The following is a 26,206-nucleotide window of genomic DNA, read 5'->3' as shown; positions in this document are numbered from 1 at the left end:
AACACCACTGCTTGGCCACTTGCAGCCCAATTGCTGGCGCATATAGCTCTAATTTAGGGGATTAGACATGCTGTTTCAGCATGCCTTGTTGCTGCATATACCATCAGAGCGCTCGGGCTCATGATACTCCACTATCAGTCCATATGATTGACATGGACCATGGCAGGACCAGCATAGACTGTGCAGTCTGCATGACCAGCTTCTTGCTTTGAGTGTTGTGATGTCCCAAAGTGAAAGCCAGAGACAAGTGTCATGTTTCTGGGCTACAGAACTTAACAAGCAGCATTCCACATGGCTTCTTCTCCACCCCACAACTGACTTACCTTCTGGTTGGTATCTTCTAAACTCCACCACCAGAGTGGGCTATTCCAGGAGATAAAGGCCAGGTTCTCAGCGGCAAAGGCCAGAGCCCAATAGAGGAGAAGGATAACACCATGGCCTCTGATCCGGTCCTGCACCATCACTCTGGTGCGCTCCAAGTGCAACAACCCCAGTGAACTGGTCCAGCTCAAAGCAGAGAGGCAGGTGTACAGCACCATATACCCATAGAGCTGTCGCATGCCTAGCACTTGCCACAGCAAGGTGCCAAAGGGCTGCAGTGCAAGGAACAGAGAGAGGAGGATCTGGAGGTAGTACAGGCGAGAGCGTGGGATATACTTTGGCTCCATGGTGCGGCTGAACTGGGCGTAACAAGCATACTGCAGGGCACCCAATAGGAGACAGACGCTGAGCAGCACAGAAGGCACCAGTGTGAAGTAGAAACAGGGGTACAGCCCTTGCTGAACCCATGCTTGCGGCAGGGACCCATTCCCTTCACAGTAGCTCTGTACTGCCACCATAGTGTTAGCCCTGGAGCTGCAGAAACACCAGTGAAAAAAATGGAGAGAAATTAGGGTATACTAATATACGCAAACACAAACAGGCATGTTATGTTCCCACAATACAATGTACAAATGCAGATGTGAACAACTCACACTTCCAGGTTGGCATGAGCAGATTCACCAAGGTGGGTCGGAGGTTTTTGCCCATCCAGCCCAACATTCCCACCCTAAGAAGGAACAGGATGAGATGCTTCACAGGGAAATGCAGGAGAAAAACCCAAGGCATGTAGGGTAGAAATCCCCCTTCTTGTTCACCCCATCTACTGGCTTAGGGGAATCTTCCACAAGAGGAATAGTCTTCTTCATGGCAAAGGACTGGAGATTTGGCCCCTTGAAGTTATACTATTTTAGGAGGTAGGACTCTACAATCTTACTCTGTACTGCAAATGTTTGAAGTTCCTCTTCATAACATTTCTTTTTAAAAGAAATCTATGCATACTATGTGCTTATTATTATGTGATGCCAAAGCAGAGTCCCACAGAGTGCAGCTCGTGAAGCATGTCCCCATCCTCAACAACTCTTCACATCTGTTTTGTGAGGAAAGATACACTGCAGATTCACATCTCTTGCCTACTCTGAATCCTCCAGTTCTTCTGTCTGAACCTAAGTTAAAAACCACTGGGCTTTTTTTAGCCTCTTCTTGCAGATTGCTGAGATTTTTAATGTCTTCCTCCAAGCCTCTCCATTGTTCTGCTCTGACGCATGGCATTAAAATAGTGAGACACCATCATCGTTTTGTTATGGCTACAGTTCGCACACTCAGACTGTAGCCTTGCAAACCCACACACCTCACCACAGCCCTTGGAGGTCAGATGTTATATATTCACTTTTCCCCAAGTGGTGAACTCTCACTGAGAGAAGACAGCAACTTCCCCAAGGACACCCCAGCGAGGGCAGGTCTGGGCTCAGCGGACGGGAGCCCAACGCTCACTCCAGCAGCACTGTCCACATGGTGGGCTGCAATAGTGACAGCACCACTCGCACCCACCAGCTGCTCCACGTGGTGCTCTCAAAATGCCGCTGGCTTTCCCAAACAAGGGCCATTTGCGCGTGTGTTTTCAGCCGTGCATTTTGCTGTCCTATAACTGGGTAAAAAAGGCGAGGAGTAGGCGGGGGAGAGAAGAAAATGCGGCCGAACAACCTCTCTAGGTCTACCCTATTTCCAGACTGCAGGCCCGATTGCCTGGGAGGGGGAAGAGCAGGGTCTATCAGGAAAAGAAATAAGTCCGTAGGAGCCAAGGGGATTCAGGACAAGCCTAAATGGAGAGAAGAAGCCCTTCCTGGAGCGATGCCGCCGAAAGGCTGTGCATAGTATAAGGCAGCCGTGGGAATTGGGGGGCAGCTCCCTCCTGGGGGGCGCCCCCTCTCTGCCTTGCACAACAGGGGGGCCTAGACCCTTCTGCCCCGCTCCCCTCCACGGGGGCTGCCACCCACCTCCCCCTTCCTCGACCCAGGCGCGGCTAACGCTCACTTGCCTGCTGGTGGCGCGTCCGTCTTATCCAGCCCCCAGTTGCTCAGCCAGTGCCGAGCGCCCTCCTGACCCCGGCTCCGCCGCGCACCCGGAGCTGAGGCAGGCCCTACTGGCTCCCCCTGGGCCCTAGCGCCAACTACAGCTGCTCAAGCGAATTCCTCCTGGGTCCTAGAGGCCAGATAGCAGCGTCTTAAGCCCCAAACAGCAGCACCCAACTACCTCACGTGGCTGTTGTAATGGTCTTTACGATATTTCAGTCCCGCTTTTCAACCACAGCGGGTCCGCAAAGCGGTTTGAAAGGGTAAAAACAGAATAATGGCAGGAACAGGCGACGGTCAGCCCCCCAACCCCGCTTGAATATAGAAACCACCCCCCACACCAGACGCCCACCTTTGCCCCTTCAGGATCAAAAGTAATTATCCCGTCTCTTAAGGGAGAGCCAACGTGGTGTCGTAACTAGCGTGCCGTGCTACAGCCCGTCCTATGCATGTTTCCTCAGCAGTACGTCTTAGTGTGAGTTCCATACGGTTTACTCTAGTAAATGCGCATAGGATTCCACCGTTAGTTTTGGACGAGGGAGGAAGACTTAAGTTAACATCCTTGACTGATTGGTTAAGTGCCGTCAACTCGGTATCGACTCTTAGGGGCCACATAGATAGAGTCTTTCCAGGATGATCTGTCTTCAACTTGGCCTCTAAGGTCCCTCAGTGGTGCATTCATTGCTGTTGTAATCGACTCCACTCACCTTGCTGCTGGTTGTCTTCTTCTCTTTCCTTCAACTTTCCACAGCATTATAGACTTCTCAAGGGAGCTGGCTCTTTGCATAATGTGTCCCTGAAGTATGATAGTTTGAGCCTGGTCATTTATGCCTTGAGTGAAAATTCTGGATTGATTTGTTCTATGATCCATTTGTTTGTTTTCCTGGCTGGCCATGGTATCCTCAAAAGTCTTCTCCACCAGTACCGAAGTTCAAAAGTGTCAATACTTTTTCTATCTTGCTTCTTCAAAGTCCAGCTTTCGTATCCATAGAGTGTCACAGGAAAAACCATTGTCCAAATAATTCTAATCTTTGTAGGTATAGACACATCACAACATCTAAATATCTCTTCCAAGGCCTTCATTGCAACCCTACCAAATGCTAGTCTGCAGAGTATTTCTTGACTGCTGGATCCTTTACTGTTGATGGTTGATACTAAAAAACATCCTTATTCCACCATAAAAACAGTATGCATACCTGCCAACATGTCCCTATTTTTCCATTCAGGTGAATGGGGAAATAAGGACATGTTGGCAGGTATGCGTATGTAAGACTAGCCTACTTATTTCGTCTGTATTTGAACTACTTCACAGAGTTGCTGAAAAGGGAAAAATGAGTAACCCATTGCATACTATTCTGAACTTATTGGAAGAAGGGTACACTACATTTGGTATCAATTAGCTGTTGCCTCTTGTTCCTAATGCAACTGTCAACTGAGCCAAAGTTCATGGTTCAGCTCTGAAACATATATGAAATGAAAAGAATGAAGAGTGCTTTTGAACATTGCAAAGGAAATGCCAGTTTCTATATATAACTCATCCTCACCCAGTTGGTGTTCAAGAACAGAGTTTGCAGACCATTTAGGTACAGTAGATGGAGTCCTGTTGCAGGGATTCTTTAGATGGGACTATTTTAAAAGAGAAAAAACTAAAAATAAGAACCTATTATCATAAACTGAAATAATATATTTCATAGTTCTGTGGTGTAGATATTAAATAGTGATATTGCCTTGATGTATCCCAATTCATTTTGCTTGACATTATTTCTCAGATGTGTGGCTTTGTAGTAAAGTGAGCCTATTCAAGGCAAAAACATCTAGACCATGGCTGACTGGGGAAGCTTGATGAATTCAGAATGCAACACCACACCCCAAGACCTTGCTACTTATCAATTGTGGAGACTCCTAGAACTAAGGAAGTGTGAGTCTTCCATTCCTGTGCAACTGTATTTGAAAATATATTGTAGAACTGGAAAAGGTGAAGATGAAAACCAAGATGATCAGGGGCCTGGAACACCTTCCTTATGAGGCTAGGCTACATCATCTGGGGCTCTTTGCATTGGAAAAGAGGCAACTAAGGGGAGACATGATCAAGATGTATAAAATTATTCGTGGAGTAGAGAGGATGGACAGAGAGAAATTTTTCTCCCTTTCTCACAACACTAGAACCAGGGATCACCCCATGAAATTGAAGGTTGGGAAATTTAGGATTGACAAGAGAAACTACTTTTTCACACAGTGCATAATTAATCTATGGAATTATTTGCCATGGGACATGGTGATGGCCCCCAGCTTGGATGGCTCTAAAAAGGGTTTAGACAAATTCATGGACATGTCTATCAATGGCTACTAGTCTGGTGGCTGTGGGCCACCTCCAGCCTCAGAGGCACGATGCCTCTGAAGACCAGTAGCAGGGGAACAAGAGCAGGAGAGAGGGCAGGCCCTTGCCTCTTGCCTGTGGGCTTCCTGGAGGCATCTGGTAGGCCACTGTGTGAAACAGGAAGCTGGACCAGATAGACCTTGGGCCTGATCCAGCAGGGCTGTTCTAAAATCAAGAGAATAAAACCGCAGACATCACCTAAATAAATCTTTTTTTTCGGAGTCCCACAGCCATTCCATCTTTACCATGGAACAGGAGACTCTGTCCCCATACCTTACACCAGAATCAGAAGTCAGAGCATAACGACAAAGCAAATACACAACAGGAATAAGTACTCCTATGACTGCTCGGTAAATTCTTCACTGTAGAAAGGCAGGCCTTTGTGGCTTGCCCTAAAAAAAAAAAGAAGCAGTCTAATCCTACAGATTAAGGATGGGTTGGCGGTAAGGGTGGCATCCAGGTCAAGAACTTCTCCACAAATCCTGGTCAGAGTGCATACACATTTATAGCCATCTATTACAAATGCCCCCCACACATGAAAAAAGCCACACCAATCTATCAGTCTCTACACACACACACACACACACACACACACACACACACACACAGTAAATCCCAAAGTGGTTTGTTTTTATCAGTGACACACTAGCTTCTCAGGATTCAGTGAAATTGGAACAACAGCTTCCTTTGATTTTTAGTAGTCCATATATATATGTACCCAGAGACCCACAGGTTACCTTGGAAAGCACATCTACCCCAGCTATGTCACAAACACTGTGACGATGCCCAACAATCCTGGGATTCAGCTGGATTCATCCACAAAATGTAAGCAGCAGCAAGGCATTCTGCCACAAGACATACGTGAAGGACAATCTCACAGAAGCAATCAGAGTCATCAGTAAGTGGAACACCCCTCTTTATTCAGTAAGATACAGCACTATACAGGATGCCAGACACAAGCTCTGCTTTACAAACCACTCACAATGCCCCATATACTCACAGTTTGGCCTTTCTAGTGCCACAAATAAAACAGCAGGTGGCTGTGCCATGCACACAGAGATGAAACAAAGACAAGCACAATTCATGGCTGCTGGCACTTCCCCCCTGCCCATGTCCCTTCTTCATTACTAGACCAAGGCTGCAAATATTTCCATGAGGATCAAGCAGGGCCACCTGTTCTGGGGCCAATACCTGTAGAACATGGCCAGCACATATCCAGGTTTCAACCGATGCTGTGCTACCTCCTTTCTAAAGTCTGGGGAGATGTGCCATCAGTTCGGCTTTCCCTAAAATGCACCAGCATCTAAGAAAGTGAGAACAAGGCTGTGTCCCAACATCACCCCTACTTCTAAACTCTTTACAGAAGAGCTTTCAAGTAGCCTAGAGCAGCAGTGATGGTTGGGGCTGCTTGCTTCCTCCCTCAGCACCCAACCCTGGAGCACCAAGAGTCTCCCCCTTGTAAAGCTATTATGGGGATGTCAGGGGGAGAAAGAACAGCGCTCATTACAGGAGTAATCTTTTGGGAAGTAGCGAACTAGCAGATGAAATCAATCCCATGTTTGCTAAACAAATAACTTCTCTTTCTTTCTCATGTTCTCAGTGGTCCTTGCATCCAAATCCCTCAATGCCGCTCTAAAGTTAGCCCATAGTTCTGGGGATCTCCATGCAGCTAACTTGTGCCCACCCTTGGTGGCACAGGGTTTATATGAATAACCTCTTTTCCCAGAGTGGGTTTGGCAAATGGCTGCAGGAGGTTGCAGCAGCCATTGTTAAGAAGTGTTACAAGTTTGGAGTCAGACCCAGAGAAGAGGGAAGGAGTTAAATTACAGGGTTGACCATGCCTGTTGGGACTTGTAGCTACAAAAGAGAGCTAGTGTTTATCCATGCATTAATTGGCTAAACTCTACCACACCCTCCTGGGATGCAGTGCTCTTACTGGTTGTCCAGAAAGGATTATTTGTAAAACTTGCTAGGCATACCATGAGGTCTCTTGCTGCTGGGCCAGGACCAGATAGCTCATAAAAAGGTGAAAAGGGCAGTGGAGTAGGTGCAAAGATAGAACGGAAGAACCAGCTGAACTTCCGTAAACAGCACAAAAGTGTCTTGTCAAGCAGAGCAAGATCCAGCGCCCCCACCCCCACCCCCGAATAAGAACTTGGAAGTCCAGCCCAATTTATAGATGGTGGGAGGATTGTTTGGCATGCAGTGCCCCATCTCTTACTGGCACTTTCATGAGAGCTGAATGGTTATCATCAAGGCACCCAACACAAGAGGGACAGCACCAGCTGGGAGAAGCACTCAATGAGGTGATAGGGACCAGGGGGATATTAAAATTGCATGATGATGCAGACAAGCACTGCCTCCCTCTACTCACCCACCCAATACTCCCAAGTATAGTACATAATCAGAACCTCATACTTGATTATAAGCCCTAACAGGGTTAACGAGGTGAAAGCAAGGGGCTTCCTCAGAACACAGCCACCTCTCTGGAGAATGAGGCTCTTTAGTTCAGCACTGTTTGATGTGAAGATTACTTCATTCACTTCAGTACTGACTCAAGTAAACTCTGGTATGGAAGTGGAGTGTTACCCTTCTAAGCCTGTGCTTTGATGCTGTAATAGGACCCACTACCCTGTGAAGTAGATGTGGCCCCAGAGCAGAACCAGTTGTGCTGTCGGGAAGGCAACTCCTATCGTGGGTGGTGGTGGTGGTGGCGGCGGCGGCAGCGGTGACTCTGCAGGGTGCTCCTTCTGGCTTGGATTCAATGTTCGTGAGTGAACGGTAAAGCAGAGGGGAGGATACACACCCTTTTTTCAGAAAAGCTTCATCAGAGTCAGACTCTGCCACTGGAGGAAGCCTGTGCCCCATTCCTATTACAAAAATAATCTCTCACAGCCCTTCTTTTCCTGAGTCCAAATCTATCTCCTGATTGCATCTTTAATTGTGTTGCAGTCTGGACAGTGGTACAGCTGTTCCTGCTTCTGAACAGGGTCTGTACAGCAGGTCCTCTTCCCACCTCATAACATTTCAGGCAGGGCAAGCACCTGCCCAGCTTCCTGCTACCTTGTGTGCTCCGTGGCATTCTGTGCAGGTCACAGATGATTCTCCAACATGGACGACACATATGCAGACATGGACATATATATGTAATCACACACACATCCAGCCTAAGCACAACTAGCGTGCCACTGGCATGATGCATGTCTGGTTAGAGTTCCGCCCATCACAAAGGCACTGCTGACCTTACTCCTTCTACCATCTGGTATTGAAGTCCAGGACATGGACTCTTGAGCCAACCCATGCTTTGTAGGACAGGGTGACCGAAGTCCCACCAGCCAAGGTGGGCCCAGAATCCGAAACCCTTCAGCCTTCACAGCTATACCTGTTTGGAAGAAAGAGGAAGTTATTCTGAGGGAACATTAAGGGCTTTGGTCAGAGGCAGTGCTCTGTATACACACCATTCCAAATTTGGTGTCAAAACTCAGCCTCTTGAAAAACTTATCATTCCAAAATATATATAATGTCAAGTTTTTCAAGAGGCTGAGTTTTATATTTATTTTATATATAATATAATATATAATATAAAATATAAATTTTTTAAAAAATAAAATAAAATAATAAAATTTAAAAATTAAAAAAGCAAATTTCTGTCTTTTGGATGTGCAGTGTATGTGGTGTCTGCGGAAGCTTTGTGACCAGATGCCAAGGACAGGGTTCCTGTACATTTAGGTGCATTATAGAAGGGGAACTTTTGGCAAGTACAGCTCGCCATGCAGGGGTGAGAAAAACTGCATCTACTGAAATTTTGTTCTCAAAGCAGAAAGTAATATAGATGCACATGGTCATCCTACTAAAGCCTCATAAACCAATAACCTTGGAGAGGCTGCGCTATACCCAACACAGCTCTTTATACATCTTTGATGGCTTCTACTGCCTAACTTTCCCCACATGTGTCTCATTCCACAACTTCTGGAAAGGGATACTTTAGCTAAATATGACTTAATAGGCTTGATGCATTCAGACTGATTCTGAATAGGTACCTGGACATGAGATTAGAAGATCAACATCAACTCACTTACAAAGCAATCGCTGGCCAGATTTATTGCCTGGTGAAGCAATAAATATTTCCCAGTTAGGTGTAAGGAGACTCCTCAAGATTTGTCCTGTTCTGTGGCCCATTCCTCCCATACACAACCAGTGCCAACGTATGAACCAGGCAGTACCTTGTGTATCTGAGGTGGCAACTCATCTTCCGAGCTCTCCTCTGGGACAGGCTCTGGGTGTCTAGCGGGCTGGCCATCCTCAGCCCAGCCCCCCAGTGGCAGCCGAGCAAAGTGTGATGGGGCCCTGTGCACTGTACCAGGGTCTGTGCAAGGACAAATAGGGGAAAACAACAACATGTGATTGCACCAGGGAGCACCCACAGTGAAATGAGATCTGCTCACTGCAAATCTGTTGCTGGGTGGATGGCAGCATAGAAACCTCAAAGAAACCAAAGCAGCAGTGGCGTAAGGCAGAGTCAAACTCTCTTGCAGATCTTTAGTCTTGCAATCCACCCCTTCCTCTAACCAAGCCCATGAAGGTACACTCTACCCTCCCATATCTGGCCACACCCCTCATTTAAAGAAATATTATTATAACTTCATAACAAGATTATGATGGTTGCCGCCCCCCCGCCCCCCATTTGTCCAACAGCAATACCAACAGTTTGCAAAGGCAAACTAGTTTTGGGAATTCCTCAAGTTTATAGTGATACTCTCATATCACATATACTAGCACTCCATACCATACTAACTTATTTCCATTCTGTTACTTATTGGGCAGCAGCAGAGATCACTGAGTGGGGGCAGAGAGGTTGGCAACGGGCCTTGAGTCAGCCCCAAGGCAGGGCTGGTCATATTTGATGAACAAGCCCAGTATCATTAGGCAAACAGGTCCACTGAACTGCTGAGAGACAAGAGCAAAATTCTAATCCATTTCCCAGATGACCCTTCAACAACAAGAAGAATAAGCATATGGACAAGGTTTGGCAGAGAACCAGGCCTTTTATTGACTAAGGAATATGGAAGTATGGAATGGCTCCCTGGCCTCCTTACGGTGGTGCTTAGATGACCCAGTTGTTGGCACCATGGGTTTAAACCTCCAAACACATACCTGAGACACCACCATAACGGCGCTGGAGGCCTGCTTGCAGAGCAGCTGTCTCATCTCCAGCTTGACGAGGAGAGGCAAAAGGATAACTGGCTGAGCGAGGAATGGTGCTGCTAGGAGTGCCCCGCTGAGCCTCTGGCTCCTCCGGGGCACTCTCACCACTTTCATCACTCTCCTGCCGGTGCCACAAATGCCGCTCAAGCTCCAACTGGGCATGCTGCTTGTGCAACTGTATGAATGACAGGAGTTAGTTAATAGACAATCAAGGGCTATGCTCAACCTCCTACCCACGAAAACCTTATGACGTTAGTAAGCACATGCTTCAAGATGGATTCCCGATGGCCCTTCACAAGACTGTGTGAGTGCTGCACCCATAGAAGCCTCAATCATACTCTGCTACCTAGAATGCAAATCAGCTGCTCCACTACATGATGTACAGGTATGGATGGACTCTCATGGATCAGGACCTAGTGAGCACAACTATTGCTTCCAGCTCACGCCATACAATAAAATACATCTGTCAGGTTCCTGTGCTGAGTTCAGTTAGGTATTAAACCCCAGTGAAGAGGCCATGGGTATATGGTCCCCCATACTGGGGCCACTCAGACTCTCATATCCAGGTATGCCAGTCTACATGGGCCTCCACGGCTCAGTGTGAAGGCTTGTATGGTTCTTTGTGCTCAGCTTACCTCGTGCATGTAGAGTGCATGCAGACTCATCTCAGTAGATGCGTACTCTGAAAGGATCAGGCTTTGGAGCTGGCCCTCCCAAGCACTGCTGCCAGAGCTAGCTGTCCTGGCATCAGCCCTGCAGCCAGAATGAAGAGAAGAGTCATGGTGTTAAAAAAAGAGAGTCCCTTAATGGTCAGACTGTGCCTCCTCCCACTCATGCCCTGATACCCTGGATGCAGCAGTTCCTATCAGGAATAGACTAGACAGGGTACCATGAACCACAACATCTCTGTAGGAGGCTCCTAGTAATCATTGATGCCCATAAGTGACCTACAGGTTGGAATTGCAAGATGTGTGTTCAGAAGAGACACCAATCTTTGGAGAAGTCTTACATAGGTAAGCAGACTTATACCGAGTCAGACCCTTGGTCCATCTAGCTCAGTACTGCATACTCTGACTGGCAGTGACTCTCCAGGGTTTCAGACAGAGCTTTAAAAAAATAAAAAAGGTTCCCCAGCCCTATCTGATGACACCAGGCACTGAACCCGAGACCTTCTGTATGCTAAGTGGTAGTATAGCTACCCCTGAGCTATGGCCCCATCCCCATACAGAACTGGGTATGCCTTTACTATCCCTTGTAACTTCCGTTCCAAACAGAAGGAAACCCTAGACACCCAAAACCCAGAATGCAGGCAGGAGGAAGGTAACACAGACCTCAAAAAGCTCTCACTGTCACTTTCTAGGACATTGCTTTTGTGCCCCTTTATTCATCTACACCTGTGCGGGGCAGGGGTTATGTATGAAGTAGCCTTCAGAGCAAGCTGGGCAAGGTACTGGTGAGGTGCTCCATCTTTGTCCATTTTATCTGGCTCCTTAAGCCATGCAGTTTCTTACCCTGAGCCTGTCATTACACCAGGGCCCCGGAGGTGGAGCCCATCAGCATGGGAACTCCCATGGGTTGTCTGAGCAGACTGAACAGAGGGGAGAGAACGCAGGGCAGATGCCACCTCAGACGCAGCAGAGAGATGCCGTGAGGCCTGGACATCACGGGCTGCCTGGTAGCCCAGTGCTGAGGTGCCTGCAATCGCATTGGCAATCAGACTGTGTGGCTGCAGAGAGAGAAAAGAGGAGTGAGCATGACTCAAGCAGTAATGCAATCTGCAATATTCCAACTCCCTTCAAGTCTGGGAAGTTCTCCCACCCATCTTCCCCCTCCAGCAGTCCTAACACCTTCTAAATAGTAACTCATGCAAATGGAGATGCTACAGTCAGCCAGGGAGCTCTTTACGAAGACAAGAGATTCAGGAATAATGGGTTTGATGAGGGACATTCTGGAAAGGAGCCTGGAAATAAGCAAAATAAGTTTGAATGTGAGAGGATGGGTAGTGTGGGATGCGTGCTTTGGGGGGTGCCAAGGTTTAGGAGAGTATGACTGAGTTTTGGTGAGAAGAAAAGAGGTGGCAGAAACATGCTTGTGGGAGAAAGAAGTGTGGATGTTAAGTCACAGAGACAGCTGCCATGTTGTTCCCTACCTTGGCACCCAAGTGATCCCTGAAGCCCATGCAGAGACACCAACCCTCTCTTTTCTCAGAACACAACACACAAGGAAATGGGGACATCACACACAATCAGTCCATCAGCACTCAGCTTCTCTTTCCAATGATAAGTCAGAATTAATTCCTAGTCTACCACCCGCCAGCAACTTCTCTCTTCATGTAGGCACCTCTGATTCCGACTGTAGGGACTGGATGGAGGCAAAGAGTGCATTGTCAGGGAGGACACCCTGCTGGGCCAGAGCCAGGCTGCTGTCGCGGTGCACCCGTTCTTTAAGCAAGCCAATGAAAGCTGTGCTCTCGCGGGGTGGTTGCCAGTGTGGGTTGGTAATGGCAAAATGCATGAGTGACAGTTCAGTCTTGCCATCCTCGGCCTGTTGGTAAATGGAAGCCTCCGTCTTCCCAGCTGACATCCACTGCAAAACATATGAACATATGAAGTTGCCTTATACAGAGTCTGAACATTCGTCCACCTAGCTCAGTATCATCCACACTGACTCACAGCAGCTCTCTAGGATTTCAAGACAAGGATTTTTTTTCCAGCTGGACCTGGAGACACCAGGGGTAGAACCTGGGTACTTCTGCACATGAATCAGGTGCTGTACCATCGAGTTATGGCTCTTCCCTGAGGCCAGACAGGGTCAGGGCTAGAGATGAATCAGACCAACTCCTGCCCCCTCTGACACATCCAGCCATATATGTCCTTGCTGACACCCACTGTAGAGCTCACATGGGGAAAGGGCTACAAATGCACTAATAATTATACCAGCCCTTCAGGGTATTGGGACCAAAAGGGACTTTCTGTCTTCCCACCAGGAATCCCTAATGTTTCAATAAGATATCTAAGAGCAGGGTAGACCTCAGATAACATTACTTGTTGTGAGAAAAGAGTATTGCCAAGTAGCTAGGTTTGGACAAAATTTGATCACGCTTTTTCTAGTTAAAAGCACCCAAACTCTGCTTTTCAGATGATCAATCTCTGAAAACGCTAACTGGAGACCAAGCAGACAAATCTTGCCACTGTGAAGAAAGGTCATACTTGTGTAACCGACTTTCAGTTATCATAAAAGAAACCACCCAGTACTCCCCATTCATGCAATTTCTTTTCCCGGCAGCAAACCTTTAAAAAAAATTTTTTTTATAAAGGAGTGAAAGTTGCAGTCATACACAGGAAAACCTCGATATTTGTGGTTGTTCCATTCTGCTCTACAACCGCGGATATAGAATCCGCAAATATCGATGCATTGGGGCAATGGGGATTGGGGGTTCAGGTGCCCAGTTGCAGCAGGGATGGTGGTGGCAGCAGGGGCTCCATGTACCTTTTAAAACCGCCGCTGTGTCGTAGGGATGGCAGCCGCAGTGGGTGGGGACTCCTTCTCCCTCCCTGCCTCCCAAATGACCACACAGACTGGTCTGTAGCCCATTTCGGGCCTTTCTGTGCATGCATGCAGAGACCCCAAATGGGCTGCAGAGCGGCCCGCGCAGTCATTTGGGAGGCAGGCGGCGAGGGAGAAGGAGTCTCTGCCGCTGCCTCCGCCACCATCCCTGCCTCTGTGACTGCCTCTTTTCCCCTTGCCCCACTCCAACCCAGGCCTTTACAATTATGGCCATGGCTGATCGGACCAGGCCCCCAACCCATGGAAATGCAAGTTCCACGGGTTTTGTTTCCCCCCGCGTATGCCGAGGTCTGGTGCCTATTCCCCGATCACGGATACATGAAACTGCGAGTGTTGAACCTGCAGTTAAGGAGGCTTGCCTGTATGGTCAAAATAAATTGCCGAGTGTGCTGCCTGCCTAGAATACTGACTTCATTTTTTAAAAGTAGTTGTTCAAGGCTGAGCTGGGGGGAAATGACACCCCTCCCCTTGAAACTAAGCCTAAAGACCTACAAAGAGTGAAGACAGTTATATATATATACACACACACACACACACATCATCCCACAGAATCTAATTTTTGCTACCGGATCTCTTTAAGTCTGCACCTTAGGACCTAAATTACTGAAGCAGATGCCTGGCATATATTCATTCAATTAATGAAAAGAAGAAATGTACATTCTGCCCAACTTAAACAACAGCTTTTTGTGAGATCCCCACCTCATCCCAAATTTTTCCGGGACCTACCGCAGGGTGCCCATGCTGGCGCACATCCATCTGGGCAAAGGAGCAGGTGTCTCCCACACCCACTACCTCCACAGTGAAGTTGCGGAAGAAATCAATTATCTCCAGAGCTTTGGGCCTCAGACAGAAAATGAGGATCAAGGGAGTCACAATGGGGCTGAGCAGCTCTTCCAAAATGAATACCTTGAGGACAGAAGACAAAGATACTGAGTACAAGGAATGGCAAGTACCACCTGTTCCACCAGCATGGCTTTAAGATAAGACTCCAGGCACTGAATGGTATAACTGGGGATAGCATCATCAATGACTTTTCTGTCCCTGTCCCACAGGCTATACGGTAGGAGAAACTTTCCCAGTTCCTGGGGGGAACACCCCAGGACAAGATGTGCTATGATCTAATCAGGGCCTCCCAGAGACAGAAGTGATACAGTTCTAACCCAAACCCACCCGCCTTGCCTCACCGCCTTGTATTGGAAGAGCTGGGCAAACTCATCTCGGGTCTCGTAACGGTGGGCATTGCCCTGCCAGTGGTCAGGCATGTAGTGGATGTGCGCCAGAATCACCCGAAGTAGCTGCTCTGGGCAGAACACCAAGTGCTGGTCTGGGATGAAGGATCTGCAGGATAGATGGGACACATGGACATGTATCAAGGAGATCTACATCCCCCTGATACAGTAAGCAAATGGACAGCTTGTTGGGAAAGGTGGTATGCTCTCATCATCATGGTCTTTATGCTTAAGTGAAGGTCCTTCAGCTTCAGCTTACAACCCCAGGGTATTCTTAAGAGCAAACATGCAGAAAAGCATGTTGACACTTGGAGATCCATATAGCATTGCTAGCTTTATCCAAAGTGATGCATTGCATAGAAAGATAAGCTAATTTTACACATTTTTGCTCCAACTTAGATTTGGAATACACAAGTCCCAGTTATTCAACCTTTTTATCCATCAGTATAAAATGTGTAATGCCTGTTCAACATGTGTTACGTACGAGACGTGTTAGAATGCTTTGTAACAATTCCATGCAGCCAAATCCTTAGATTCTGGATGTCTAGATTTCTATCAAGCTTCTGGCTTTCATTGACATGAAGCCAGATGCTGATTACATCAATCTAAGGCAGGGCTTCACAGCTTCAGCCCTCCAGCTGCTGTCAGAGTACAACTCCCATCATTCCTGACCATTGGTCACCATGGCTGGGGATGACGGGAGTTGTAGTCCAACAATGGCTGGAGGCTCAAAGCTGTGCTGCCCTGATATAAGGTATTGACAGGAACATATTTACTTTACATTGTAATGTATAAACTGTTGATATTAAATGCAGACCCATATACAACATGGCCAATTTTGGGAAACAAACTAGTTATTTTGCAAACACTATGCAATACCATCTCTGTCTTTATTCTCGTTCCTTGTATACTAAGTTCTGTGGATGTTTTCAATCCTAAACTATCCAGCTCCTTTCTCCAGTCCAGTACAGTCCTCTTTAGCAAACATCATACTGCTTGTGACCTACCCACCTATTCCCACTGGAGCAGTGCATGATACACCCTTTACAGATTGCTAGAAGCTCTGCTCCACTTGATCCAGCAAGACAATGAAAGGCAGGTCCAAGGTTGCACCATTCTAGAAAAAACAGACTTTGCCTTGTGACAGAACCCATCACATTGCAGGTGTTACAGTGAACATGGCCTCAAGGCACCACTAGTAGGATTACTAAGCCAGTGAAGAGGCTCACCTGGTTGAATTGAAATACATGAATCACTAGGCTCCATCAAGTTCCAGACTCATGAACTTCTAAAGTGTCCTAGCAACCACCACTAAATAAGGAAAGAGCAGCACAGCTAATTTGTGTCCCAGCAACCTCATTAGTGGGGAACAGAGCATAACAGGTTTTGCTGCTTGATGCACTTTTGGTCAGCAGAATGCTTTTGGCTTCCACCTGTCAATCTGTGGTTGAGTGCTTCTCATAATAGTATCATCATCCTGGTGATGTCCTCAAAATATGAAGAACCTTGCCTCCTAATCAAGAGGGCTCCCACCTGCAGCCAGTCTCACTCACCTGCAGACAGTGACAGCCACACCCAGAATTGTGACAGTAGTGAGGACGTGTTCTACAGCAAGCACATCTTCATCATAAATTGTGAGCGCGATGAGGACAGCAAGGATGGATCCAGCAAAGAAGGCCACATTCTTTGCCACAATAGTGAGCAGGGGAGAAATGAAGCAGTTCATGTACTTGGAGGCTGGCTTGTAGCCCTTGCTGAGGCGCGAGTGCAATTCATGGTCCAGCTCGTTGAAGTGCCGCAGATAGCAACGGCCATAGAGAGACCAGCAGCGGGCACCCAGGCTTCCTGGTTCTCGCTTTAGAATCTCAGTGTAGCTGAAGAAAGCATAGAGGATCTGCCAGATGAGGATAAGTGGACACAGCAGGAAGTTAGCAATGCCAATCCATAGGATGCGGGTGCCCAGTTTATCGGCCAGTTCCAGGCGGTTAATACACCGCTTGTACTCAGCCTTGAGGCTCCACTCATTCTCAAAGAGTGAGCCAGGACCCCAAAAGAAGATGAGCTCGAAGTTGTACTTGAGCCCACGCGTGTAGAAAACTGTATCGGCCAGCAGGGGGAGGTGGAAGCGCACAGGTAGTAGTGACTTGTTCACCATGGCCACCATGTAGTTCTTGAATCGGAGGATGCGGTGGTAGATGTCCAGCTCTGTCAGTTCTTTCTTATGGATGCAGATCTGATGTTCCTTCTGGATTTGCACGATCCGTGCCTGAACCTCCTGCCACGTGTAATAGGGCAAATTGGACTAGGGGGAAAGCAAGGGGTGGGGCCGTTAGAATTATGACAAAACCAACATAACAGCCACTGTCAGCTGAGAAGCATGGATTTTCCTAGCCACAGTGATAATAGTCTTGTGCAGAGCAAATATTTATGCTCCTGCATATAATTAATAAGAAGCATCCAGACTAAGTTAATCATGACCGAGTCCCACTGAAGTTAATGGAACTTAAGTTAATCATGACCAACTTGTCTCATTGATTCAAATGTTGCTTAGTCATGACTAACTTGATTTGGATCTATCCAACCATTCTTATGCCCTCCCTATGCATCATTCCTTAGTCTGCCTGACCTTCTGTACAATGACACTCCCAAATGCATCCTCTCTTATGAACATTCAAGTCTGCAGCACCAAAGCTGTTCCAACAGCTCCCATGGAACCCTAATCAACTTACTTCCTTGTCCCCTTTGCCATGTTCTTCTATAAGAGGAGAGCTGGTCTTGTGGTAGCAGGCATGACTTGTCCCCTTAGCTAAGCAGGGTCTGCCCTGGTTGCATATGAAAGGGAGACACTGTATTCCCCTTAGGGGATAGAGCCACTCTGGGAAGAGCATCTAGGTTCCAAGTTCCTCCCTGGCGGGAGAGATTCCTGCCTGCAACTCTGGAGAAGTTGCTGCCAGTCTGTGTAGACAATACTGAGCTAGATGGACCAAGGGTCTGACTCAGTATATGGCGGCTTCCTATGTTCCTATGTACTGAGCTTCAGAGAACATTAAGAGGAATGCAACAACACCCTTTAAGTGTGTAAAAGTGTATTGTATAAAACAACAACAACCAAAGCAGCAACTGGGGCTGGACAGGACGAAGCAGACTTGAATTGAAAATGGACATCAGTTTCCAGGAAACATTTCTACAGTAGCATGAATCATCAGACTTGATGATGTCACCAAGAGGGGTTGTGCAGTCACTTAAAATCTTGTAAATGAATCAGGGTAGATACCCAAGGAAGGCTAGGCTGAAAGGACGACAAAGATGACTATACAGGGACCTTTTCTTGTCTCCAAATCTATACAGCCTTTTAGCCTTATAATTTCTTCTTTGGTAAAATATGCTAAAATCCCCTCCACTCTTGGGAAAGGAGAAGGTAACTCATCTTATGGAGACTCAGCCTTTGATACTGTTGGGCCAGAAACAGACACTGGCAACCCCAAGCATGGCAGCTGCATAGCATATCAACTCTGCCACTCAATCCTGCAAGTCAGAAGAACAAGTAAGACTTATGGATGGGATTGAGCATCCACAGGATCAGCATAGAAGATCCCTGTATAGTCATTTTTGTCTTCCTTTCTGCCTAGTTCAAATCCCCACTCAGCTATGAAGTTCACTGAGTAACCTCAGACCAGTCACTACCTCTCAGTCTAGTCTATCTCACAGGGCTGCTGTGAGGATAGAAGAAAAGTATCCATTGAGCTCTTTGGAGGAAGAGTGAGAAATGCATGCAAGTAATATTAATATTGCCTCTGAACATAAAGTGTCACTTAGGTGTTGACATTCCCTTTCACTCACGGAATGTGGTTTTGCCCCTGAACTCCAGCAGCTCACCATTGGAATCTTGAGAGCATTGATGTAAAAAGAGTGGATTTCCCAATAGCAGCATATATTGTAGATGAACTTAATCAGCCGATGAATCCAGAAAACCCCCGCAATCACCAGAATGGAGAGGAGAAAGCCATTAGCTTGGATCCTATGAGAGAGAGAGAGACTGACTGACTGACTGACTCACAGATAAGCAGGAGCAGCTACCATCTTAAGCTCATCATAGTGCTTTGAAAACATGCCTCAGACCCCTTCTTCCATTACTAGAATTTAGACAACTCTGGAGTGGATGGAATGCCAATGCTGAGATACAGCATTAAACTGTACTAAAGGGCTTAGGGCACTAAGTATATTGGACTGGTAAGGCTGAGAGAGCAGGTGATTAGAGGCAGTCCTACAGGAGCAAAGACAAAGCTTTCTATTGCAATGTCTTCCTGAAAGATCTTTGTCCCCACATGCGGGCAACCAATCCATCAGGCATAAAGGGCCTACAGGCTGACTAATATGTTAAAAGTGGTGTACCCAAATCCAAGTGGTGTGCCCAAATTGGCTACGAGTCCACCATAAGAACAGCTTTGCTGGATCAGGCCCAAGGTCTGTCTAGTCCCCCATCCTGTTTCTCACCAAATACCTCTGGGAAGCCCACAGGCAAAAGATGGAGGCACACCCTCTCTCTTGCTGTTGTTTCCCTGCAACTGGTATTTAGAGGCATCTTGCCTCCAAGCCTGGAGGCAGCCTATAATCATAAACAACAGTAGCCATTGATAGACCTGTCCATCATGGATTTGTCTAAGCCCCACTTAAAGCTATCCAAGCTGGCGGCCATCACCACATCCGTGGCAGAGAATTCCATACATAATTATCTGCTGTGTGGAAAAGTACTTCCTTTTGTTGGTCCTGAAATTTCCTGGTCATCGGTTTCATGGGATGACCCCTGCTAGTATTGTGAGAGAGGTGGAAATTTCTCTCTGTCCACGAACTACCTAGATTAAGTTCATGCTGGAAACCTAAGAAATTCCAAACAGAGCAGCAAACACCTGAAAACTGAAAGTAAATGACAGGTACACTCACCTGGTGAGAACAACATCCCCCAGATGATGATGATTATTATTATTACATTTATATCCCGCTTTTCCTCCAAGGAGCCCAGAGCGGTGCACAACATACTTGAGTTTCTCCTTACAACAACCCTGTGAAGTAGGTTAGGCTGAGAGAGGAGTGACTGGCCCAGAGTCACCCAGCTAGTCTCATGGCTGAATGGGGATTTGAGACTAGCTGGGTGACTCTGGGCCAGTCACTTCTCTCTCAGCCTAACCTACTTCACAGGGTTGTTGTGAGGAGAAACTCAAGTATGTTGTGCACTGCTCTGGGCTCCTTGGAGGAAAAGCGGGATATAAATGTAATCATCATCATCATCATCATCTGGGGGATGTTGTTCTCACCAGGTGAGTGTACCTGTCATTTACTTCCAGTTTTCGGTGTTTGCTGCTCTGTTTGGCATTTCTTAGATTGGAGCAGTAGATTTTCAAAAGTAAATTCTCAAAGTAGAGAATCTTCCATGTCCAGAAGATCTCTTTGATTTGATACCCAACCAAGATGGGGAAAAATGTGATCGGATGCAGATGGAATAGCTATTATCAATTTACCTGGCACTGCACTCATTGGGAGGTAGGAAGGCATCTGGCAGGGTCACCTTGACTGGATCACTGGAGTGCTGGCTGTGATTCACCAGCTTGTTGGCAAAGAGGATGTCATAGTCAACACAGCTGACGAGAAATGTAGTGAAGGCCACAACAAAGATGAACTGCCTATGAGAAGAAAGGGCAGATGTCAAGAGGCAGTAGGGAATAGATAACATCTATCCAAACATTACACTGGAGTGGAGGATAGAGAGAGAATCAGGATTCATTTCCTTTAAAGTTGTTGACCATTGAGGACAGGGGAGAGTAAAGAGTCACCAACCATTGTGTGGAACACCACTTTTTTCCCTTCTGTCTGACAAGGTTCCCCTAGGATTATGAGAATTTCTATTTGCAACCCTCAGCTGCAGGGAAGGGGGATGGAGTTTATACTCACATTAATTCAAAGATCTCACTGATGAGCATGCAGGTGAAGCCATTCTTCTGGTGCAGGTTATAGACGTAAGACAACAGTTAAGGAGAACTGCTTGGACCACTGACTGCAGAAACTACCATTGACTTCAACAGACTCCTTTCCTCCAACTTGCAGGAGGCATCTCCTCTCCCAGTTCAAACTGTCATGCTTCAGCAATAAGCAGTAATCAATGGCGGCGGGGGGTGGGGGTGGGGGTGGAATCAGTAATTTTCTGCCATAAAGAATTCCAAATGAAGCAGATATCACAAACCAGTCTGTAAAACCTGCATAGGGGCCAGAGGCTGTTTCCAAACTATACTATCTTTCAGGGGTGACACCAAGTTGCTGGGGACCTTGGACAAAGCCTGGTGTGAACCCCCAATGGCACTCCATCCCCCACCCCATTCTCCCATGGCATTCAGTTTCCCCGCTCCTCTCCACTGCCCCAACTTATCTGAATAAGGTAGGAGGGGGACAAAGTGGGCACATGAGTGATAGCAGCAGGCAGGTGGGACAGCTGCTCTCTCCCACACTCCTCCTTAGCAAATGGAGAGACAGCAAGATGCAAGGCAGCAACAGCAGCTCTTCCTCCCCCTCGGAGGGAGGGAGGGAGGGAGGGAGGAGGAAGAGCTGCCATCCCATCCCCCATTCACCAAGGGGGCGGGAGACAAGCAGCTGCCAATAGGGATGTACTCAGAACCAGTTTGGAGGCTATTTATGGGCCTCCGAAACTGTTCACAAGGTGGCCGTTTCCACCGGTTCGATGGCACAGGGTGGTGCTGCTTTAAGACTGGGGGAGGGTGCACTTATCACTCCCTCCGCTCTTCCCCTGCTGGCGCTCTTTTTTTCTATAGTTAATCAGGGCGGCAGTGTACCTCCCTGCCGCCCCATTACCCCCATTTACCGGATACAACTGGAAGTATCTGACGTGCCCGCACGCGCCGGCATGGGTGTGCGCACGTTGCGCTGTCAGGCGCTCATGCCAGCATGCGTAGGCACCTTGGATACTTCCGGTTGTATCTGGTAAACGGAGGCAATGGGGCAGCAGGGAGGTATACTGCCACCTCGATGAACTTTAGAAAACAGGAGCACCGGCGGGGGAAGAGTGAAGGGAGGGGTAAGTGCACCCTCCCCCGCTCTTAAAGCAGCACATCCCTAGCTGCTAAGTCACTTGGAGGCTCCTCCCGCTTGGTGAATGGACCTTTGTCCCAGAGTTCCCTGCATTATCACAGGGGACTTTGGGAAGTAGACCCTGTGTAGAGTGCAGGAAAGTGGAGGAAGGGAGGAGGCAATGAGGCTGCAAATTCTTGGCACGCATGCTGTCTTCTACCAACCATCCTCCATTCGCAAGTGGGAAGTCACAAAATGGGAACTGAGTGGAAGAAGGTAGCATCAGCATTGCTTCTCTTCTCAGCACTGCCCACCCAGGGACCCTGGGGCCTTAGGGGCTGGATGCGTCCCTTGATCACAGCCCAAGTAAGCCAGCCCCTGACATTGCCTCTCCTATCCTCTGCTCAGATGTTGACTACAACTCCTGTCATCCCTAGCTGCAACGACGTTTGGCTAGGGATGATGGGATTCCCTGTTACAAGGAACCCTGCACCCATCCCTGTTCTTCTGTCAGATAAGGATATACGAGAGAAAAAGAGATCCAAATTCTCAATGTGATGCCAAGGAGCTGCAAGACAGAGATGGGATTTTTAAAATTAAAAAATCATTCCTGAAATTCAGCAAAGAAAACTTAGGAACATAGGGAACATAGGAAACTGCCATATACTGAGTCAGACCATTGGTCTATCTAGCTCAGTATTGTCTTCACAGACTGGCAGCATCTTCTCCAAGGTTGCAGGCAGGAATCTCTCTAAGCCCTAACTTGGAGATGCTGCCAGGGAGGGAACTTGAAACCTTCTGCTCTTCCCAGAGTGGCTTCATCCCCTGAGGGGAATATCTTACAGTGCTCACACATCAAGTCTCCCATTCAGATGCAACCAGGGCAGACCCTGCTTAGCTAAGGGGACAAGTCATGCTTGCTACCACCAGACCAGCTCTCCTCTCCACAGGACACAGAGAAGACAAGACAATACTACAAGAGGGAGAGTCTCATCATGCTGGGAGCATCAGATGTCACCCTCATTTAGAGGATTTGCATCCAAGGAAGTTCAGAGGGATCTACATTTCTCTCCTGCCTCTGAACTAGCTGTGAACCAACTAGCACAAAATATTCAATTCAAGCCCACTGTCACTAGGACACAACTTAAGGTTGGACTCCCAAAGTGCCCTTGAATCTAGTGGGATTTGCTTCTGAGCAAATATGCTGCACAGCAGATGCAGTGACCAGAAGCCCACAATTCTACTCCCTGTTCAGACTCGTCTTTCAGGAAGCACAGGCACCTTCAGCACACATTTGTAGAATGGCTGGAACTGAGGCTGGCAATTCAGCTCTACTCACACTTGCTTCCCTCAGGAACATGCACCAACAGGTCCTCTTCTCCAGGGGGTGAGTCATTGTATGAGGTCTCCAGCCTCTGATATTCTGTATCAAAGTGAGCCATGGCGTCACTGAATAGGGTGGCATCAAGTGTCACAGGGGCCCTAAGGGAAGAAGAGGGAATGTAAGATACTGCGGCTGGGCATAACCAGAGACTATCAATTAGGAACTGGGCTGGTAGACTCTGGGCAAAACACAACAGTTCCTGTTCAATCTTACATATCAAAGAAATTGACTTTGGTTGTTGTTGTTGGTGGTGTGCAGTAGAAGGACAGAGGGCAAGGTAGGAAAAGAACAGGGAGAGAAAAGTGTCAGGAGGGTAAATGAGCAATAAGAACAAAGGGACAGGAAATCAGACTATGGTAGCGAGTCATACAGGAAACTCTTTTGTGTTCATGAAAAGTTCAGTCCAGCCTTGTTGTGAGCTTTGAGACTTGCAGTGCTCTCAGGTTTACATGCTGTTGTCTAAAACAATGTTATAAGCTTAAAAACCACAAACACACACACACACACTGGTTTTTGATGAACAAAAGGAACATGGATTTGATACACATAATTACAAATATATCAAACTCTTCCCAGCAACAATGGAAAATATGCAATTTCAAGTGAAGGAAATCCACTTCCTTTTTGGAGTTTCTATAATTAATTCATTTCAGTTTTGCTTTTCACAACAGTTTAGCTTTTCATTTCAGTTTTGCTCTTAGTTCAGCTTATTCTTTAGTTTACCAGAAGTAAAAAATACATTACCAAAACTCAAGCAATGTAAGAGACATACAGCATTTTAAAACCTTACTATACTGACGAGAGAGCATTAAAGCATTTCATGTAAACACAAAACATAGTGGAGAAATCAAACTGACAACAGAAGGAAAAGCAAAATGAAAGTTGTTGATCTCCGGATGCTAACTCTGCAAGGTGAATCTACATTGTGGAATGCAGTTACACAGGCTGACATGCTTTGTGGAAGAAAAACAGCATTAACCTACAACTGGTATTGATGCAAAACTATATAATTGGAATAATTCTGGTCTATTAAAACAGGAGTGGGTTGACTTCAGTCTTGCAGGATCTACTCTTTTTCTTCTTCTTCAAAACTAGAATTGCTCATGATCTACCAATAAGATTATTAAGATTTCTAAACAGGGGCGTAACAAGGCTGGAGTGGGCCCAGAGACAAAATTTTAAAATGGGCCCCTCGCTGATACACACACACACACACACTTCACAATATATAGTCATGTGACTTGCTTCTGGGGGGCCCCTCGAGGCATGGGGGCCCGCAGGCAGCTGCCTCCCCTTGCCTAATAGTAGTCACGCCCTTGTTTCTAAAGCATGATGCTTTAGAAACAGGGGCGTAACTACTATTCTCTTAACACCTACAACCTTATTCACACATTTTGTTGAACATTTGTACAAGTGTACAGTATACACAGGTACAGATTTGTACAAAGGTATAGTTATTCACCCATTATGTTGTACACAGGTACAGCAGTACACTTCCTATCTGTGCATTTGTGGGGCTTGTTCCCAGGTTCACTTTTAACATGAATGCAGGTACAGTCATTCACACAAATACATGTACAAGTGTACAGAGATCTGTACACTCATATAACATAATGTTTATGTATCAAGTCATTCTAGATATGCAGTCTTGCTTCTGAATATAAGAAGTACCTCAGTGAGTTAAATAAAGGTCTACTACCCAGAATACTTTGGAAGAAAACCAGCAGTTGACAGGTGATCAACCAGAAATTCACCAGTGGCTCACCTGCAGACCACTATCAACCCTCTGCTCACCCCTGTATAAAGGATCTCCAGGATACTATAGCAGGACATACAATGTCCCTCCATTCAGAGCACACGTATGTGTTTTTGCCAGGTTTGCAAATAAAACTAATCACACCCATACTTTAGGTTTCTCCTTGTTTACTAAGGAAAAGGCCCATACATTGATTAAAGAAGGCAGTGCCCACAGCTACAGGAAGGACACACCCAGCTCACCAAGTGTGTAGCTTCCAGCATTCAGACAGAAAGCAACACCAGTTCCTATAACATGATAAAATAAAGCCTTTCCAGATAACAGCAACACACACACACACACACACACACACACACAGACTCACCTGTTCCATCTGTCGCTAGTGCTGCAGGAACACCTGGTCTGTGCTCCGTCCTGGCCATGAGTGGCACACCGTCCCTCGCCTTGGATCGCGGGCTGTGCTTCCCCCCCACTCCCGAGGGCAGTGTCTGAAAGAACAAGGGGCAACCTACAGTGAAGATTTCGAGGAGGAGGAGGTGGCAGAGCAGACCACTTGGTGGTTCACCCCCCCAGTGCTCTCTCCCTGTGACACCGGGTGGTGGCCTCCTGCCTCCTTCTCGGTCTCAGGGAAACAGCCTCCGCTCCGGCTCCTCTGGGGAAGTCCATTCACCTCCAGAGAGGCCAGCGAGTCGAGAGCAAGGGAAGAAGGGGGGCCCCCGCTGCCTGCCAGGGCGAGCAAGGCCATCGTTCGCTGTGCACCCTTGGAATGATCTTGCCCCCCACCTCGGGGTGCACGAAGAGGAGGCATCAGAGGCCAACTCCGTCTATTTGAAAGGCGGCGGCGCCAGGCCGAGCAGACAGACTGGACTGGGCTAACTGGGCGGGGGCGCCGGGGAGCTCAGGCAGGGTCCCGACAGGCTGTTTTGTTTGGGGCGAGCCGGGCTTGGAGCGGGAGGGGCCTTCCGGAGGGTTGTTTACTTAGTGGGGAGAGAGAAGCCCGCCGAGAGGGGGCAGGGGGTGCACTAGGGGGTGGCATCCCCCCTCCCCTCTTTCCCGGGGGCTGTGTGCCTCACCTCTACGGTCGCCCCGGCAACCGGGCTTGGGACTCAGCCAGAGCCGCGACTTTCCGGACTGTCATTCTTCTCGCTCTCCTCCCCAGTCCGGTCCCTTCAGCTACCAATCCGAAAGCGGGACGGAACGAAGAGGCGGAATCTGGACAGACCA

General features: G+C 47.5%; 2 protein-coding genes across 6 annotated transcripts in view; both read right to left on the bottom strand.

Moving 5' to 3' along the window:
* ABCB6 (ATP binding cassette subfamily B member 6 (Langereis blood group)) overlaps positions 1-2,839 on the bottom strand; it is a 64,641-nt gene extending 61,802 nt beyond the window's left edge. The window contains exons 1-2 of one of the 3 annotated variants that reach the window (XM_053265951.1): positions 2,743-2,839; positions 324-855 (exon numbers count right to left, since the gene is read on the bottom strand). In XM_053265951.1, coding sequence (XP_053121926.1) covers positions 324-839 — 516 coding nt within the window. In that variant the 5' untranslated portion in view covers positions 840-855; positions 2,743-2,839. Of the gene's footprint in view, positions 1-323; positions 856-974; positions 1,521-2,356; positions 2,578-2,742 lie in introns of those variants that run through there. The other 2 variants (XM_053265935.1, XM_053265942.1) reach the window with 2 other exon arrangements.
* Positions 2,840-5,666: 2,827 nt separating this feature from the next.
* ATG9A (autophagy related 9A) lies at positions 5,667-26,195 on the bottom strand. Of its 3 annotated transcripts, XM_053292909.1 has the most exons (16): positions 26,056-26,195; positions 25,347-25,470; positions 23,182-23,324; positions 22,367-22,410; positions 20,715-20,779; positions 20,285-20,446; positions 18,645-18,786; positions 16,322-17,070; positions 14,724-14,877; positions 14,266-14,445; positions 12,313-12,558; positions 11,484-11,698; positions 10,608-10,725; positions 9,922-10,147; positions 8,991-9,133; positions 8,013-8,149 (listed from the first exon to the last, which is right to left on the bottom strand). In XM_053292909.1, exons 3-16 carry the CDS (start codon positions 23,282-23,284, stop codon positions 8,144-8,146), a joined length of 2,553 nt encoding a protein of 850 aa, XP_053148884.1. In that variant the 5' UTR covers positions 23,285-23,324; positions 25,347-25,470; positions 26,056-26,195; the 3' UTR covers positions 8,013-8,143. The 3 variants fall into 3 exon arrangements, with proteins under 3 accessions (XP_053148703.1, XP_053148794.1, XP_053148884.1); XM_053292728.1 differs by lacking the exon at positions 8,991-9,133 and having other exon boundaries at positions 5,667-8,149; XM_053292819.1 differs by lacking the exons at positions 8,991-9,133; positions 26,056-26,195 and adding an exon at positions 25,653-26,045 and having other exon boundaries at positions 5,667-8,149.
* Positions 26,196-26,206: the final 11 nt, after the last annotated feature.

The sequence above is a fragment of the Hemicordylus capensis genome, chromosome 1 (genome assembly GCF_027244095.1).
Source record: "Hemicordylus capensis ecotype Gifberg chromosome 1, rHemCap1.1.pri, whole genome shotgun sequence".
Lineage (NCBI taxonomy): Eukaryota > Metazoa > Chordata > Lepidosauria > Squamata > Cordylidae > Hemicordylus > Hemicordylus capensis.
The sequence above is the reverse complement of the archived record's forward strand: the minus strand, read 5'-3'. Positions and strand labels throughout refer to the sequence as shown.

What these genes read in the sequence shown, in the direction of transcription:
- ATG9A (XM_053292728.1), bottom strand. Translation starts at nt 23,284, where the DNA reads ATGGCTCACTTTGATACAGAATATCAGAGGCTGGAGACCTCATACAAT. An exon ending in GCCAGCATGGGCACCCTGCG is followed by an intron (nt 12,559 to 14,265) that starts GTAGGTCCCGGA and finishes TATGTTTTGCAG; the next exon opens with TGGATGTCAGCTGGGAAGAC. An exon ending in CCCTACAGTCGGAATCAGAG is followed by an intron (nt 11,699 to 12,312) that starts GTGCCTACATGA and finishes CTCTCTCTGCAG; the next exon opens with CCACACAGTCTGATTGCCAA.